This window comes from Sciurus vulgaris, assembly GCF_902686455.1.
Source record: "Sciurus vulgaris genome assembly, chromosome: 7".
NCBI lineage: Eukaryota > Metazoa > Chordata > Mammalia > Rodentia > Sciuridae > Sciurus > Sciurus vulgaris.
In genome coordinates this window covers 157,107,031-157,125,220 of record NC_136467.1, presented here as the reverse complement: position 1 = coordinate 157,125,220, position 18,190 = coordinate 157,107,031, and the positions used below count along the sequence as shown (strand labels likewise).

The 18,190-nt window shown below is 44.4% G+C and overlaps 6 protein-coding genes across 6 annotated transcripts; 3 read left to right on the top strand and 3 right to left on the bottom strand.

Annotated features, from left to right (window-relative positions):
• Positions 1 to 3,208: 3,208 nt before the first annotated feature.
• On the bottom strand, positions 3,209 to 3,683 carry LOC306665171 (histone H2B type 1-C/E/F/G/I). Its single transcript, XM_079146434.1, has one exon. The coding sequence runs from the start codon at positions 3,653 to 3,655 to the stop codon at positions 3,275 to 3,277; it is 381 nt and encodes a 126-aa protein (XP_079002560.1). The 5' UTR covers positions 3,656 to 3,683; the 3' UTR covers positions 3,209 to 3,274.
• A 265-nt stretch (positions 3,684 to 3,948) lies between these two features.
• Positions 3,949 to 4,559, top strand: LOC306665153 (histone H2A type 1-J). Its single transcript, XM_079146424.1, has one exon. It carries the CDS (start codon positions 3,958 to 3,960, stop codon positions 4,342 to 4,344), a length of 387 nt encoding a protein of 128 aa, XP_079002550.1. The 5' UTR covers positions 3,949 to 3,957; the 3' UTR covers positions 4,345 to 4,559.
• Positions 4,560 to 7,400: 2,841 nt separating this feature from the next.
• On the bottom strand, positions 7,401 to 8,925 carry LOC306665134 (histone H3.1). Its single transcript, XM_079146414.1, has one exon. It carries the CDS (start codon positions 8,432 to 8,434, stop codon positions 8,024 to 8,026), a length of 411 nt encoding a protein of 136 aa, XP_079002540.1. The 5' UTR covers positions 8,435 to 8,925; the 3' UTR covers positions 7,401 to 8,023.
• Positions 8,926 to 9,185: 260 nt separating this feature from the next.
• LOC306665133 (histone H3.1) lies at positions 9,186 to 11,082 on the top strand. The gene has a single exon (XM_079146413.1). The coding sequence runs from the start codon at positions 9,716 to 9,718 to the stop codon at positions 10,124 to 10,126; it is 411 nt and encodes a 136-aa protein (XP_079002539.1). The 5' UTR covers positions 9,186 to 9,715; the 3' UTR covers positions 10,127 to 11,082.
• A 2,511-nt stretch (positions 11,083 to 13,593) lies between these two features.
• Positions 13,594 to 14,200, bottom strand: LOC306666568 (histone H2A type 1-J). The gene has a single exon (XM_079148732.1). The coding sequence runs from the start codon at positions 14,189 to 14,191 to the stop codon at positions 13,805 to 13,807; it is 387 nt and encodes a 128-aa protein (XP_079004858.1). The 5' UTR covers positions 14,192 to 14,200; the 3' UTR covers positions 13,594 to 13,804.
• Positions 14,201 to 14,464: 264 nt separating this feature from the next.
• Positions 14,465 to 17,168, top strand: LOC306666574 (histone H2B type 1-C/E/F/G/I). Its single transcript, XM_079148741.1, has one exon. The coding sequence runs from the start codon at positions 14,494 to 14,496 to the stop codon at positions 14,872 to 14,874; it is 381 nt and encodes a 126-aa protein (XP_079004867.1). The 5' UTR covers positions 14,465 to 14,493; the 3' UTR covers positions 14,875 to 17,168.
• The last annotated feature ends 1,022 nt before the right edge of the window (positions 17,169 to 18,190 follow it).

Genomic DNA, 18,190 nt, shown 5'->3' with positions numbered 1-18,190 from the left:
CTACATTTGAATACATCTTTACCTAGAATTTTATGTTTTGAAACAAATTCTAAATAGTATCCTCAAGCTAAAATAGGATAAAATCATATTAAGATCCTCCTTGAGGCTTCCTCTCCTCTATTTTCCACCTTCAATTACCACCATCAAAGAGAATATGCACATACATACTGTTAAAGTCCAGTGCAGAAAGCAGATGAAAGACATGAGAGAAGAGTCAGGAAACCAAGAAGCCACCTAAGAAGGGGTGCTTCCCCAAGTCTGTCATTACCTTTGTTAGAAACACCTGGTTTGTCTGGACACCCCATGGAAAAGAAAAAGCATTATTTCTCTTTGCCCTTTTGAGTTCTTAGTTGGAGCTGAAAAGAGAAGAGCAAATGCAAAGACAGGGAGGGAGAGGTGAGCAAGAGCCAACAGGTTATTGACCTGATAGTGTGAACAGTATACGTCCCCCCAAAAAAGTCTTAGTTCAGAAAGATGAGATATAGCTCCAGTTTATACAGCATCTTCAACAAAGAACAATATGTTTTTAGAAAAGTGGCAAGACCAAGGAAAAGGATCATGCCTCAGAGAAATCAGCTGTGATGTTTGACTTTAAATGCAAGGCTAACAAACACAGGATTCGACCTGCTCTGGTTGGTCTGGCCAAGGGCCCCAGTGGCACTGAACAGCCTCCAATGTCCTGCAAGCTGCTTCAGCCCATTTAACTCAAGCTTCTTTTTGCCCTTTCATTTTACATCACTGTTTTACATTTTCATCATAATGAAATTCAACCATTATAACTCAATAAATCTACATGTTAAAATTGATTAATTGAGCAAATTTTCTAAATTGTTACATTGGACCCTTTTCCAAAGATGAATTCTCTCTCCTACCTCTCTCCTCCTTCCTTCTTCAAGGAAAAAACAGTCAAGAAACTCAGGAGGACTTTGACCAGAGTGTTAAACAGTGGGAACAGTGGTTTCTTGAAGCATAGGAACTATGCAATTAATAAAAGAATTGGTATAATATCTCTAGCACTAATGCAAACACTCTGGTTCATTAGAACACATATACATCTCAGAAATTGACTCATTATTTCCAACGATAAAGATGCAAAGGGAATTTTAAAGTGGAGACAATGGAATAAACTAGTTTAGCACTGCGACGTTATTGAATGTCACGTTATATGAATCAGAGTTCAGTGACTGTCCTACTCGGTCAAGCCCCACTCTGCTGAGAGTGCAGCGTCCCTGCATCACCCACGTGCGCTCAAGTCTTCCCCTGAGCCCTGTCCTTGCTGTACGCAGGGCTCACCGGAGAAATCCCTTGTTAAAAACAGGGGCAGTGCACGTCTTGATTTCCGATCCTGTCCTTCATTTCCTATTCTATGCAACGTTCTTTTCTCGAAGGTTTGTTCTTCGCCTTGGCATTTTGCATGGTCCTTATTTCGCGGGGCCAGACGCCCGCAGTCCCGCGGAGCCCAAGCGGCTGGGGAGGTCCTCGCTCATTTCACCTAAGCGCTGTAGAGAGCTCACCGTGGCTCGGGGCCGGAGAGGAGCAGAAAGCGACAGCTGGGGACTGATTGCCAAGACCAAAGCGGGCGTAGGGTCCTAAAGACCACCCGTTCTTTGCAATATAGCAAGGAAGACTGGCGAATAGGTCGCACATAGTAGCAGAGGAATTTATTTGGAAAAACGAAAATAAGAGAAGTAAGTGTACCGGTCGAGAAGTGGCGGGGGCTGAACCGCTTCCGGAAAGGAAGGCGTCCATTCCACAGAGCCGGGAATTGTTAAGGAATTTGACACTGGCTGAATTTGGAAAACCTACCGCCTCTTAAATCCGGAAGACGCAGATGTTGGCCCTGGAGCCTCGCCCCGTTTTAAGGTGATAAGGAATGTTACCAGGCTTACGAGGTCAACCGGTGGGATCCTGCATTTTTGAGCCCCGGGATCTTTGGTCGACATAAAGGTCATGAATTTCTCCTGCAAATAACAGATTTTTGCTAAGAATGTGCTATAGCCTATTCACATAAGCCAGAACAGGGCCGCAGGCAAACTGCTTTTTTAAAAGAAAGCATGTGGGGGTCAGCACAGTGGACCCAGACTCTGGACTCGCTCTATCAACCAAGGGATGAACAGCAGTCTGAAGTTGCATACTCTTGAAGCCTGAGGTCTGAGGCAAACCTCTTTCATTTTCTCTTCCACTTGTAGTATTCACTGGATTCAGGGACTTTATTGATAGAGTGAAACACGAGGCTGCCCTCTCTGCAGGTCGAGATTGTGTGGCTCAATTTAACATTCTCTCACTGCCATATTGATAGGACTTCAAACAATGCCTGCCTCATAGATGAGTAATAAATATTTGTTGTATGAATGAACAAGGCAAATTCTCTTTGCCCCCAAACCCACCTTCTTGATGCTTTTACTTGACTACTTTTGATGTGATAAGGAAGGTTCCAGGGACTGAGAAGGATCCAAACTGGTGAAACCCGGCATTTCAGCAGAAATTGAAAGCTGCAAGTCATTCAGGTTTGTCCTCCATCCACCCCTCAGGTCAGCTGACTCTATTCCCTTAAATCCTCCCTCCTCCTCCTCCTCTTTCTGACTGCCTTATTTCCACTCTTGCTGCTGACTGGCTTTCCAACCTCTTGACCACCGATCTCACTACCTTCTAATCTACTACCAGTTGAGCCACTCCAAAAATGAATCTGAATCACACATAAGATTTTAATACTTTGCATAGAATCTGCCTTCCCACGGTAGGATACACTTCGTATCTGTTTTCAAGGTGAACAGAACTCCTGAGGACCCCAAAGGCCCCTCTGGCAGATCCTGCCATATTTATCCTCAGCCACCCCAGAACTATTTAATCCTTTAGCAATGCTAATGTGTAGATGGTGATTTCAGTGTGGAGGAGGGTGAGGGTAAATTGCAAGGGCAACCGGGTGAGAACGTGGGAACAAGTCAGCTATGCTAGCTCGTGAATAAAACACCAAGTCTTGGTCAAGCACGGTGGTGGACACGACTAAAGCAGAGACAACGGAGGCTTGAGGAATGAGTACTCAAGTGCTAACCAAGCCTTTGCAACTCAGCTATACTTCCTTGAAATAAAAGTGAGCTGTACATACAACTAAAAAACATGTAAATATACACGAGGCGAGTCCCACAGCGAAGCAGAAACTAATCAGACATTTGTACCTTAAGGAAACAGGTAACAGCGAACTGGCTCTTTTACAGAAAACGTGGGCGGCTCTGAAAAGAGCCTTTGGGTTTAATCAACGCAGTCTCTGGACCCTTTACTTGGAGCTGGTGTACTTGGTGACGGCCTTGGTGCCCTCGGACACGGCGTGCTTGGCCAGCTCCCCGGGCAGCAGCAGGCGCACGGCCGTCTGGATCTCCCGCGACGTGATGGTCGAGCGCTTGTTGTAGTGCGCCAGGCGCGACGCCTCGCCCGCGATGCGCTCGAAGATGTCGTTGACGAACGAGTTCATGATGCCCATGGCCTTGGACGAGATGCCGGTGTCGGGGTGCACCTGCTTCAGCACCTTGTACACGTACACCGAGTAGCTCTCCTTGCGGCTGCGCTTGCGCTTCTTGCCGTCCTTCTTCTGCGCCTTGGTCACCGCCTTCTTGGAGCCCTTCTTCGGGGCAGGAGCGGACTTCGCTGGCTCGGGCATGGTGCAAGCAAAGCGACGAGAGTGAGCAGTGCTGGGCCGGCGGCTCTTTAAGTACAGAAAGTTATGTAAATGAAGAGTTGTCCGAGGTCTCCGGTGATTGGTGGTGAACTTTGCCTGACGCCCGAAGCCAGTTTCGCCCAATCAAAGTCCGCGTCCTGCTGAAGCGCGTTCCATTGGTGAAAATGAAAACGAAACCCAACCAATCGTACAGCTTCGTTTTCGCGCCCAGAGGAGACTATAAACAGTGCGTCCTTGGCCTTTGCTTTCAGTTTTGGTGGACCGGGTAGTGTGTGTGTGTGAGCATGTCCGGACGCGGCAAGCAGGGCGGCAAGGCGCGCGCCAAGGCCAAGACGCGCTCGTCGCGCGCCGGGCTGCAGTTCCCAGTGGGCCGGGTGCACCGCCTGCTGCGCAAGGGCAACTACGCCGAGCGGGTCGGGGCCGGCGCGCCGGTCTACCTGGCGGCGGTCCTGGAGTACCTGACGGCCGAGATCCTGGAGCTGGCGGGCAACGCGGCCCGCGACAACAAGAAGACGCGCATCATCCCGCGCCACCTGCAGCTGGCCATCCGCAACGACGAGGAGCTCAACAAGCTGCTGGGCCGCGTGACCATCGCGCAGGGCGGCGTGCTGCCCAACATCCAGGCCGTGCTGCTGCCCAAGAAGACCGAGAGCCACCACAAGACTAAATGACCACCACACTTTTAAGTTCCTAAAAAAGGCTCTTTTCAGAGCCACTTACATAGTCAAAAAAAAAAGGTGACACTATGTGCGTTACACATCCCTTAAATTCAGTTAATGCTGAGTGAGGCTTCCGTTATCCTTCGCATCCACGTTGCCAGAAGTAAATTTACTATTTCAGCTGGAAGTTGGTCTGGTACTTGTTGGCTTGTATACTGCAGTTTTGTACAAGAACACTTAACTGGAAGTAAACAAATCCTCACTTTATTATCCGTAGGTATCTTGTATGCACCAGAGCAATGGTTACCACTGATGCTCAGGATATTTTTAGAGGAATAAGCAGAGAGCAGCTGTTGATTTGCTTTCAGGGTTGTGTGTGTATGTGTGTGTGCGCTGGGGATTGAACCCGGGGGCACTTAACCACTGAGTCACATCTCCATCCCTTACCCCCCCACCCCCCCCCAAGTTGCTTCTGGCATCATTAAGTTGCAGGGACTGCCTTGAACTTGCCATCCTGGCTCAGGCTCCTGAACTTTTAGGATATTTTTAATGTTATAGTACTAAGGTATAATTTTATATTAGCTAACCTTGTTTAACCCCAACTCTGAAATTGCAAAAAATAATTTAAAACTAGTCACGTGGGTGTGTTGGTGTGCCAGTGAAATTTCACAAAATACTTTTTAAAGTTGTGTAATATGCATTGTAATGTTTTCCAGTTTTGTATATTTGTAGTTGCCTTTTTGTAACTGTTTTCTCATGTTATGGTCAAATGAGTTAAATATTTGCTCAGTACACTAAGGTTAAATAGCAGGTTAGCATAGTTGTCTGAACTTAGTTATGATGATAATTATGCTACCGAATGCTGTTAAGCAGATTCCAGAAACACTAATGGGTGAACAGCCTCAATTGGAAAAAACAAACAACAACAAAACAACAATTATATGTATAAAGTATACATATATAATCCGTATATATTTAATGTATGTGTGTCTATATATTTATATATTGAAATATATAAAATTCAGAATAAAACTTCTTTATTCTGAAGTCTTAAAAAATTATTAGAATGTTTATGGTCCTTACCAATTTTTCCATCTCAGGAAACTCAGGTGCAAGGACTATTTTTCCTCTCTTATTAAATTCTAATTTGGCTATTCTTTTAAAAAAAAATTCACACTTAGATGTCATGCATTAAAGATACAGCATCAATATACACAGAACCTGTCTTAAAGAAACAATCTACTGGGAAAAGCACAATCAAATAAGACATCATAACAAAACTAACCAAAGTATAGGTAATTAGGGGAACACAGAGGAGTAGTATCTGTGGAATGTAACATCTGATATTGAAACCAGAATTGGGGACAGGCAGTTAGTGTAGAAATAGGGGATCGGGTCAAATCGAGGAAATAAACCCAAGAAGCCATCTGCCTCTGGAAGTTGGAGAATGCCCCAAAGAATGAAATGTCAAGGATCTCGGAGTCCATTGATTACCAAATTTACATGACTTTATCAAGGACTGCAAGCATGGAGCTGCTAATTAATGCCCCCTTGGCCCTTGCCTGGCTGAATCACCTTGGCCCTCCTGCTGCCCATCACTTCTCACTTAATGCAAAACCAGGCCTAGTCACATAGACAGGAAGGAGAGATAAGGGGGGAAAGAAGTGGAGAACAAAAGAGACTCTAACCTATAAAAGATGTAGGGTGTGCTCATTTCTTGGGACTTTAGAACATCAGCCATGGCCCCCTTCTTCCTGCTGGGAGAAGTCTATATTATTACCTTTAAATAAAACCTACTTAATATGTTTGCCTTGGCGTGCTTCTCTAGTATTCAATCTTCAACATTAGAAGGAGCAGAACTCGTCACCAGTATATGGCGGTATCAATATGAGGACTAAAGGAAATTGGAAATTAGAGGGATCCAGCAGAAAATGCCCATCACCAAAGACGATTTTGTTAGGAGGAAGGTATATAACAAGTTCTATACTGACAGTAAGACAAAGGTTATAAGACACAGGTCAATAGGAATTTTGTAGATCACTCCTTTAGTTTTAAATCCTTTTTATATATACTAATGAATCTCAAATCTTTAAGTCCATCCCAGACTTTTTTCCTGAATATTCACCTAGTTTCTAGATTTCTCAGCCAGGAAAGTCAAAAGACATACCCCTGGGTTGATCCCTATTTTAGTGAATAGGGTAGCTATCTACCTATTAACATGAACCAAAATAATCTGGCATTATTGAGTATTCATTTTCATGTGCCATTACTATAGCAAAAGTGAATTCATATGTGGGAAGTTGAAAGCAAGCATGCTCAAAGTTCAGAAAATTTAGCTCTATTACCAGACTACTGTAGTTCCACACATGGAGTATCTTCATAGCATATTCACAGACTCCTAACTGTAACTATTCACTGCCCCCTGAATAAATGCTTCATCTAGTCAGAACTAAGCATTGTGAGAAGTATATTGGCTGCAAATCCCCAGAAGGTGCCCAATTCAGCCAGCAAGAGTAATGTTCAGGTATACCTGGAAAACATCTCTGTGGAATCTTCCTGAGTATTAATAACTCTTAGTTTCTCAGCCTAGAAGGAAGGAATGCACTTCTTACACACTTAACAATATCATTCTGTTTAGCAATTAGCCTTAGCTCTGCCAATATCTACCAGAAGTCCTGAGGTCCATTGCTGCCTTCCCTTGATGCCAATCCATTAATGAGGCTATGGTTTGGAGGAAAAGAAGTTTTATTGCTTCTCTAGCAAAGCACAGGGGACTCCTGTCCCAGAGGGTGCTATTGTGCCCATCAGAGAGAACAGGGGGTTTTTACAGAGGCAATTCAAAGGTTACATTCCACATGTTCTCTGTTGGAGTTGTAATTCACTTTTGATTTGGGAGGTAAGTTATTTCTGAGATCTTCCAATGCCATCCCCAAAGTCTGGATTACTTCATTCTTGGTGGATGAGTGCTTAATGACAGATAACTGTCTAGAATGGGGAAGAAAGATAATTGATTCCCCTGAGATAGGAAGATTAGGGAGGAGCTGGGAGGGAAAAAAAAAAATGTTTTTAAAATAAGTCACAGTGGCAGGGGAGCAAGGGCTATAGCAAAGCATAAGGTGTACCACTGCTACAAGAGGTTTTTATCTTGCTTAAGGTGTTGATTACAGGAAATTCGAAAAAGTAATTTAGTAAAACATTGTATCACAACTCCATGTATGTAGAAACCATGCAGGTTTTATCTTCCTTGCAACCATGGGAAAGCAATGAGCATGAGCAAATTCTAATGGTTGCAAGTAATGATCTTATCTAGTTTCAAAAACAAAGCAATGAGAATGTAACTGATAAATGAATAGCATACGCTAATCACCAAGTGAAAATTAAAATTCATTTTAAAATTCGGTGCAAAAGACTTCTCCCCCAGACGTTTCACAGGCTGACAAGCTCAGGAGGGACAAAGGGCCAATTTACCAGAAGCCTAAATGCTTGTAAGGTGAAATCACAAGTTTGAGGATTCAAATACTACGGAATTAACAGTGCAGGTACAACAGAAGTTTCAATTCTTAGAAAATGAGCTGTAAGAAGCGCAGAGATGGGACCTAAGGAGCACAAGGAAAGGGCAACGATTAGAGGACAGTTCTTTTAAGGGTGCATGTGGGTGGCTCTGAAAAGAGCCTTGGGGAGGCCTTGGAGCTCAGGCCCTCTCCCCGCGGATGCGGCGCGCCAGCTGGATGTCCTTGGGCATGATGGTGACGCGCTTGGCGTGGATGGCGCACAGGTTGGTGTCCTCGAACAGCCCCACCAGGTAGGCCTCGCAGGCCTCCTGCAGCGCCATGACGGCCGAGCTCTGGAAGCGCAGGTCGGTCTTGAAGTCCTGCGCGATCTCGCGCACCAGGCGCTGGAACGGCAGCTTGCGGATCAGCAGCTCGGTGGACTTCTGGTAGCGGCGGATCTCGCGCAGCGCCACGGTGCCGGGCCGATAGCGGTGCGGCTTCTTGACGCCGCCGGTGGCCGGCGCGCTCTTGCGGGCGGCCTTGGTGGCCAGCTGCTTGCGCGGCGCCTTGCCGCCGGTGGACTTGCGCGCCGTCTGCTTGGTCCGAGCCATTGCTTTGGTCCTGGGTTCACGTAGAAAGAAAAGCCAGCCTCTCACTTATAGTCGGAGTCTGAAGCTCATTGGATAAAAGGAAGCCAGACGCCCAACGATGACCCAATTGGTCAGGCCTTGAGAAGTTCTGTATTCTCTAAATCCTCTGTTGATATGATCTATTTTTTTCCTATTTTTATTGTTTGCTTTATACCAGCTATTTCCAGTGGGAATAAATGCAAGTGATGTAATTTAAACGTTTCTAGGAGTCAAAATACAACAAATTAAAACCAGGAGAAATTTCAATACTTTTTAAACCCAATATGTCCGCATTATTTCAGTATATCATTAGCATAAAAATTATCCTGTGTTTTACTTTTGGGCACTAATCCTTGAAATTCAGTGTGTATTGTATAGGTAAAGCAGTTCTTCGGACTTCCAACTTCGAATTTTCCAGTGATAACCAGCATTTTGGCTATCATTGTTAACCATTGAAGCTCTATACCCGTCTCAATGTACAAGCCTTCAGTTTTTAAAAAATGTTTAATTCTAATTTAAAAATGTAATTCCCTTACATTAATAAAACATCTATTACTTTATATAAAACATTTGAGACCTAGTTCAAGGGTTTTTAAAAAGACCATCTCAACTTGTGTAGGTAAGACCCACAACTTATACTGCAGTGGAATTGTCTAAAAGTGAAAATGGGTTCGTGAAGCAATGTTTCTCTGAAATTATTGGACCTTAAAATCTTAATATACAAGACATGTTTTGGTGAAAACATTTTTTAAAAACTGAAGGCTTGTACATTGAGACGGGTATAGAGCTTCAATGGTTAACAATGATAGCCAAAATGCTGGTTATCACTGGAAAATTCGAAGTTGGAAGTCCGAAGAACTGCTTTACCTATACAATACACACTGAATTTCAAGGATTAGTGCCCAAAAGTAAAACACAGGATAATTTTTATGCTAATGATATACTGAAATAATGCGGACATATTGGGTTTAAAAAGTATTGAAATTTCTCCTGGTTTTAATTTGTTGTATTTTGACTCCTAGAAACGTTTAAATTACATCACTTGCATTTATTCCCACTGGAAATAGCTGGTATAAAGCAAACAATAAAAATAGGAAAAAAATAGATCATATCAACAGAGGATTTAGAGAATACAGAACTTCTCAAGGCCTGACCAATTGGGTCATCGTTGGGCGTCTGGCTTCCTTTTATCCAATGAGCTTCAGACTCCGACTATAAGTGAGAGGCTGGCTTTTCTTTCTACGTGAACCCAGGACCAAAGCAATGGCTCGGACCAAGCAGACGGCGCGCAAGTCCACCGGCGGCAAGGCGCCGCGCAAGCAGCTGGCCACCAAGGCCGCCCGCAAGAGCGCGCCGGCCACCGGCGGCGTCAAGAAGCCGCACCGCTATCGGCCCGGCACCGTGGCGCTGCGCGAGATCCGCCGCTACCAGAAGTCCACCGAGCTGCTGATCCGCAAGCTGCCGTTCCAGCGCCTGGTGCGCGAGATCGCGCAGGACTTCAAGACCGACCTGCGCTTCCAGAGCTCGGCCGTCATGGCGCTGCAGGAGGCCTGCGAGGCCTACCTGGTGGGGCTGTTCGAGGACACCAACCTGTGCGCCATCCACGCCAAGCGCGTCACCATCATGCCCAAGGACATCCAGCTGGCGCGCCGCATCCGCGGGGAGAGGGCCTGAGCTCCAAGGCCTCCCCAAGGCTCTTTTCAGAGCCACCCACATGCACCCTTAAAAGAACTGTCCTCTAATCGTTGCCCTTTCCTTGTGCTCCTTAGGTCCCATCTCTGCGCTTCTTACAGCTCATTTTCTAAGAATTGAAACTTCTGTTGTACCTGCACTGTTAATTCCGTAGTATTTGAATCCTCAAACTTGTGATTTCACCTTACAAGCATTTAGGCTTCTGGTAAATTGGCCCTTTGTCCCTCCTGAGCTTGTCAGCCTGTGAAACGTCTGGGGGAGAAGTCTTTTGCACCGAATTTTAAAATGAATTTTAATTTTCACTTGGTGATTAGCGTATGCTATTCATTTATCAGTTACATTCTCATTGCTTTGTTTTTGAAACTAGATAAGATCATTACTTGCAACCATTAGAATTTGCTCATGCTCATTGCTTTCCCATGGTTGCAAGGAAGATAAAACCTGCATGGTTTCTACATACATGGAGTTGTGATACAATGTTTTACTAAATTACTTTTTCGAATTTCCTGTAATCAACACCTTAAGCAAGATAAAAACCTCTTGTAGCAGTGGTACACCTTATGCTTTGCTATAGCCCTTGCTCCCCTGCCACTGTGACTTATTTTAAAAACATTTTTTTTTTCCCTCCCAGCTCCTCCCTAATCTTCCTATCTCAGGGGAATCAATTATCTTTCTTCCCCATTCTAGACAGTTATCTGTCATTAAGCACTCATCCACCAAGAATGAAGTAATCCAGACTTTGGGGATGGCATTGGAAGATCTCAGAAATAACTTACCTCCCAAATCAAAAGTGAATTACAACTCCAACAGAGAACATGTGGAATGTAACCTTTGAATTGCCTCTGTAAAAACCCCCTGTTCTCTCTGATGGGCACAATAGCACCCTCTGGGACAGGAGTCCCCTGTGCTTTGCTAGAGAAGCAATAAAACTTCTTTTCCTCCAAACCATAGCCTCATTAATGGATTGGCATCAAGGGAAGGCAGCAATGGACCTCAGGACTTCTGGTAGATATTGGCAGAGCTAAGGCTAATTGCTAAACAGAATGATATTGTTAAGTGTGTAAGAAGTGCATTCCTTCCTTCTAGGCTGAGAAACTAAGAGTTATTAATACTCAGGAAGATTCCACAGAGATGTTTTCCAGGTATACCTGAACATTACTCTTGCTGGCTGAATTGGGCACCTTCTGGGGATTTGCAGCCAATATACTTCTCACAATGCTTAGTTCTGACTAGATGAAGCATTTATTCAGGGGGCAGTGAATAGTTACAGTTAGGAGTCTGTGAATATGCTATGAAGATACTCCATGTGTGGAACTACAGTAGTCTGGTAATAGAGCTAAATTTTCTGAACTTTGAGCATGCTTGCTTTCAACTTCCCACATATGAATTCACTTTTGCTATAGTAATGGCACATGAAAATGAATACTCAATAATGCCAGATTATTTTGGTTCATGTTAATAGGTAGATAGCTACCCTATTCACTAAAATAGGGATCAACCCAGGGGTATGTCTTTTGACTTTCCTGGCTGAGAAATCTAGAAACTAGGTGAATATTCAGGAAAAAAGTCTGGGATGGACTTAAAGATTTGAGATTCATTAGTATATATAAAAAGGATTTAAAACTAAAGGAGTGATCTACAAAATTCCTATTGACCTGTGTCTTATAACCTTTGTCTTACTGTCAGTATAGAACTTGTTATATACCTTCCTCCTAACAAAATCGTCTTTGGTGATGGGCATTTTCTGCTGGATCCCTCTAATTTCCAATTTCCTTTAGTCCTCATATTGATACCGCCATATACTGGTGACGAGTTCTGCTCCTTCTAATGTTGAAGATTGAATACTAGAGAAGCACGCCAAGGCAAACATATTAAGTAGGTTTTATTTAAAGGTAATAATATAGACTTCTCCCAGCAGGAAGAAGGGGGCCATGGCTGATGTTCTAAAGTCCCAAGAAATGAGCACACCCTACATCTTTTATAGGTTAAAGTCTCTTTTGTTCTCCACTTCTTTCCCCCCTTATCTCTCCTTCCTGTCTATGTGACTAGGCCTGGTTTTGCATTAAGTGAGAAGTGATGGGCAGCAGGAGGGCCAAGGTGATTCAGCCAGGCAAGGGCCAAGGGGGCATTAATTAGCAGCTCCATGCTTGCAGTCCTTGATAAAGTCATGTAAATTTGGTAATCAATGGACTCCGAGATCCTTGACATTTCATTCTTTGGGGCATTCTCCAACTTCCAGAGGCAGATGGCTTCTTGGGTTTATTTCCTCGATTTGACCCGATCCCCTATTTCTACACTAACTGCCTGTCCCCAATTCTGGTTTCAATATCAGATGTTACATTCCACAGATACTACTCCTCTGTGTTCCCCTAATTACCTATACTTTGGTTAGTTTTGTTATGATGTCTTATTTGATTGTGCTTTTCCCAGTAGATTGTTTCTTTAAGACAGGTTCTGTGTATATTGATGCTGTATCTTTAATGCATGACATCTAAGTGTGAATTTTTTTTTAAAAGAATAGCCAAATTAGAATTTAATAAGAGAGGAAAAATAGTCCTTGCACCTGAGTTTCCTGAGATGGAAAAATTGGTAAGGACCATAAACATTCTAATAATTTTTTAAGACTTCAGAATAAAGAAGTTTTATTCTGAATTTTATATATTTCAATATATAAATATATAGACACACATACATTAAATATATACGGATTATATATGTATACTTTATACATATAATTGTTGTTTTGTTGTTGTTTGTTTTTTCCAATTGAGGCTGTTCACCCATTAGTGTTTCTGGAATCTGCTTAACAGCATTCGGTAGCATAATTATCATCATAACTAAGTTCAGACAACTATGCTAACCTGCTATTTAACCTTAGTGTACTGAGCAAATATTTAACTCATTTGACCATAACATGAGAAAACAGTTACAAAAAGGCAACTACAAATATACAAAACTGGAAAACATTACAATGCATATTACACAACTTTAAAAAGTATTTTGTGAAATTTCACTGGCACACCAACACACCCACGTGACTAGTTTTAAATTATTTTTTGCAATTTCAGAGTTGGGGTTAAACAAGGTTAGCTAATATAAAATTATACCTTAGTACTATAACATTAAAAATATCCTAAAAGTTCAGGAGCCTGAGCCAGGATGGCAAGTTCAAGGCAGTCCCTGCAACTTAATGATGCCAGAAGCAACTTGGGGGGGGGGGGGGGGGTAAGGGATGGAGATGTGACTCAGTGGTTAAGTGCCCCCGGGTTCAATCCCCAGCGCACACACACATACACACACAACCCTGAAAGCAAATCAACAGCTGCTCTCTGCTTATTCCTCTAAAAATATCCTGAGCATCAGTGGTAACCATTGCTCTGGTGCATACAAGATACCTACGGATAATAAAGTGAGGATTTGTTTACTTCCAGTTAAGTGTTCTTGTACAAAACTGCAGTATACAAGCCAACAAGTACCAGACCAACTTCCAGCTGAAATAGTAAATTTACTTCTGGCAACGTGGATGCGAAGGATAACGGAAGCCTCACTCAGCATTAACTGAATTTAAGGGATGTGTAACGCACATAGTGTCACCTTTTTTTTTTGACTATGTAAGTGGCTCTGAAAAGAGCCTTTTTTAGGAACTTAAAAGTGTGGTGGTCATTTAGTCTTGTGGTGGCTCTCGGTCTTCTTGGGCAGCAGCACGGCCTGGATGTTGGGCAGCACGCCGCCCTGCGCGATGGTCACGCGGCCCAGCAGCTTGTTGAGCTCCTCGTCGTTGCGGATGGCCAGCTGCAGGTGGCGCGGGATGATGCGCGTCTTCTTGTTGTCGCGGGCCGCGTTGCCCGCCAGCTCCAGGATCTCGGCCGTCAGGTACTCCAGGACCGCCGCCAGGTAGACCGGCGCGCCGGCCCCGACCCGCTCGGCGTAGTTGCCCTTGCGCAGCAGGCGGTGCACCCGGCCCACTGGGAACTGCAGCCCGGCGCGCGACGAGCGCGTCTTGGCCTTGGCGCGCGCCTTGCCGCCCTGCTTGCCGCGTCCGGACATGCTCACACACACACACTACCCGGTCCACCAAAACTGAAAGCAAAGGCCAAGGACGCACTGTTTATAGTCTCCTCTGGGCGCGAAAACGAAGCTGTACGATTGGTTGGGTTTCGTTTTCATTTCCACCAATGGAACGCGCTTCAGCAGGACGCGGACTTTGATTGGGCGAAACTGGCTTCGGGCGTCAGGCAAAGTTCACCACCAATCACCGGAGACCTCGGACAACTCTTCATTTACATAACTTTCTGTACTTAAAGAGCCGCCGGCCCAGCACTGCTCACTCTCGTCGCTTTGCTTGCACCATGCCCGAGCCAGCGAAGTCCGCTCCTGCCCCGAAGAAGGGCTCCAAGAAGGCGGTGACCAAGGCGCAGAAGAAGGACGGCAAGAAGCGCAAGCGCAGCCGCAAGGAGAGCTACTCGGTGTACGTGTACAAGGTGCTGAAGCAGGTGCACCCCGACACCGGCATCTCGTCCAAGGCCATGGGCATCATGAACTCGTTCGTCAACGACATCTTCGAGCGCATCGCGGGCGAGGCGTCGCGCCTGGCGCACTACAACAAGCGCTCGACCATCACGTCGCGGGAGATCCAGACGGCCGTGCGCCTGCTGCTGCCCGGGGAGCTGGCCAAGCACGCCGTGTCCGAGGGCACCAAGGCCGTCACCAAGTACACCAGCTCCAAGTAAAGGGTCCAGAGACTGCGTTGATTAAACCCAAAGGCTCTTTTCAGAGCCGCCCACCACCTAAAAAGTGCTGGAGCTCTTTTATATCACTAACTCCCGGCCTATGCGTGTTTTGCAAGAATGAATGACAAAACTGTGGTTACTTTGCAATTAAAGGTCATAATGCACTGTTGGCTGCCAAACCCGTGGAGTGTTAGACTCAGGCGCTTGAGCGCACACACCACTTCCATGGCCGCGAACGTCTTGCACTTTACGTATTACGTGTGGGTGACAGCGTGCGGGTCAGACCTCGAGCACTCCTCGGTTCTCCTCGCAGATGAGCCCGAGATTCGCTTGACGCCACCGGGGTACGCCAGGAGGCACACTTTGGGCTTGGTGATACCTGGGTGTTGTAATTTAGCACCTTGCGGGCGCGCTTGGCCCTGCCTCCCCTCCTCCCCCGACGGAACGTGCTCTGTAACGCAAACCAAAATCGGGTACGCACATCAAACCCCTGGGCTTTTATTTCAAGGCTTCGGACTAAGTTGAAAACTGGAAGAACAGCCTTGCAAACCTCATTGTTGTACTTCCGCCTTCTTTCCGTGTTTCAAACAAATGTGGAGGAGGAGACTACCCACCCCGGCTGCTGGCAGGCATCCAGGCTATCTTGGAAGACGGCAAGGCTGGCTGTATACAGGAGCCTTGAGGGGCCTCTAGTCTCCGAAATATGTTTTTTTTTAGGCAAGAAATTGCTTGATTTGTGAAGATGGCTCTCTGCTTGCAGAGGTGGAAACCTAGTGTAACGAAGCTCGAAGCATAGGTTGGATCAGATGAAAGAACTGGATTCTGGCGCCAGTTGCAGCATTTGCCATGTAACACGGATAAATTTAAGGACTCAGTTATCGGTTTTTCTGTGGAATTAATGTATTATGAGAAAGCGTGCTGTGTACAGTTTGGCATGTAACTGGGTTGGATTTGTGTTAACTTATTAGAAGAGCACCATAATGAAGTAAGCCTGCTATCTTTGGTTTCTCAAATGCCCAAGTTCATACGGCAGAAAGTGGGGTGAATAGGACTCAGGCAGCCAAGCTCAGGAGTACAACCTTAGCAGGTGTACTGCTTCTCTTAGGTCATAACCCCTGCAAATGAGCTCTGAGGGAGGCCTTCGCTTATATCTAGCACTTTTGCATTCTGTTCACTTATTCAAGTATGTCGGATACTTAACATGTTCAGGTGCTGTGCTTGACTCTTAATCCACTTAGGCCAGTTCTTGCCTCTGTCTTCTGGCAAGTTACATAATTTCTGGGTAGCTGTCTTTCCTCTGTAAAATGTGAAAGCTGAAGATTTCAATGACAAGTTTAAAGTGGATGCAGCATCTGTTAGTCACTTGGTACTCCTGTTTCCTTTTTCTCTTAAACTTTGCATATATATCAGAATAATGTATGTGAAGAATTATGTATGTGAAGACACTATTACAATAATAAAGCATTTTCCTACAGGAAAGCCAGTAAGTCAACAAACTCTGGCCAAGTTTCTATTAATGACCTACCATCCTGTTGCATTATGGTATTAACAGAACTTCAGGGATGCTTTTTAATAACCCTTTCCAGTTTCTAAGCAAAATCTTTGTAGTAGACCTCCCCAAAGTGATCAGCAAAATTTAACATCTTGACTCCTTTTAATGGCTTCACTAGCAAACCAGATACTAAAGTGTATTTTTAAATGTTTTTCTTGGTACTGTTAGGTAGACATAAGCAGTGGGTCCGCCCTTTAAGAATACTTAGTACAGAGCACATGAGTTAATCAACAGCTCTTCCTTGTTAGCACTCAGTGAAGTAGCTGGCAGGACAGGACCCTTCTCTGGTCTCAACCCTATAAAGTGCTTCTCTTAGAATAGAAGAAAGATAGATAGATAAATTCAGGAGAGGACAAGGATGTATTTTGCTCATAAGGGCCTGATTGCTAAGATCACTTAAGCAAGACACTACACCATCAACCCAGATCAGAGATCCCCAGGCGTGGGGAAGCAGGATGATTGAGACTACAGCCCACCACCATACACTCTGTAAAACCAGTTCCGATTAGGACCTGTCAACCAGGCCAAGATGGCCAAGAGCTCCCCTGGGGTTCTTAGCTAGTGTATCTGTGAATCCACAGCCCATAGGTGATAAGAGGGCAGGACCTTCTCACAATCTCCCTCCTTGCTGGGACACAAAGAAGTGAGTTGTCACCCTCCTCCTGAGAAAACCCACTCCCTCTCTTGAGGGTGCTTTCCCCTTCTACTTTCTCTTCTAATAAATTTTGCTGTACTTTCACAAGCCTCATGTCTTGCTTAAAATTCTCTCATGCAAGGGCACAAGAGCAGAGACCACAAGGCAATCTCTGTTAAGAACTTGTCCCAGGTATTGTCTGATCTCCATTATTAATACCACCGAATCCCAACTGTATTTCCTCAACCATTTACCATCCAGTAACTAATATTTTATTCTGTATCTACTATTCAACATAATCCAGTCATTGTCTGCTGGGATAGGAATAGAAAATCCTGAATAAGTCTACCAGACCTTAATTCTTAATCAATGCTGGTGATCCTGCAAAATGGTAGAAGAAACTTAGAAGAAGAAGAATTGGTAACATCTGTCAAAATTAAAAGTTCTTATATCTTCACACCCAGAAAGCCTACCTGTATGAAATTACTGTTTTGAAAATGTGAAAAATGACATATGTACAAGATTTTTCAGCAACATAGTTTGAAGTACAAAAAACAGAAGCAATCTGAATGATCAGTAATAAATTTAAGTACAGCATTCTATTTGGTGGAGAAACAAATAAGAAGGCTCTTTTTCTTAATAATTATTCATTACTTGCCCTGTACCAGATAATGTCCTAAAAAGTTCTTTATATAGTTTAATTTTTCAAAGCAACCTCATAAGATTAAATACTATTATGACTGTTTTACAGATCATAAAGTGAAGATTCAGAGAGGTTACATAAACTTCCTGAGTTTGCATAGCTCGTAAGTAGTGACAACATGTTCCAAACCAGAGTCTGGCTTCAGAATCCACATTGGCAGCCTCTGTATACTATACAGCTTCTCCAGGCACTTGTGGTTATGATTACCAAGCTTTATTGTCAAGTACAAAAAGCAAGGCACAGGATAGTGCAGTGGAAGTGCATGCGTGTGTAGTGGTAGGTGGGTGTGCATGTGTGTAGTGTGAGTGCAAGAGCATGTGTGTGTGCACATGTGTACGTGTGTGTGTGCCGGGTATGTGCATGTGTGTGGATGTTTATATAAGTGTGAAATATCTCTGAGAGAATACTAAACTGATAATTGTGGTTG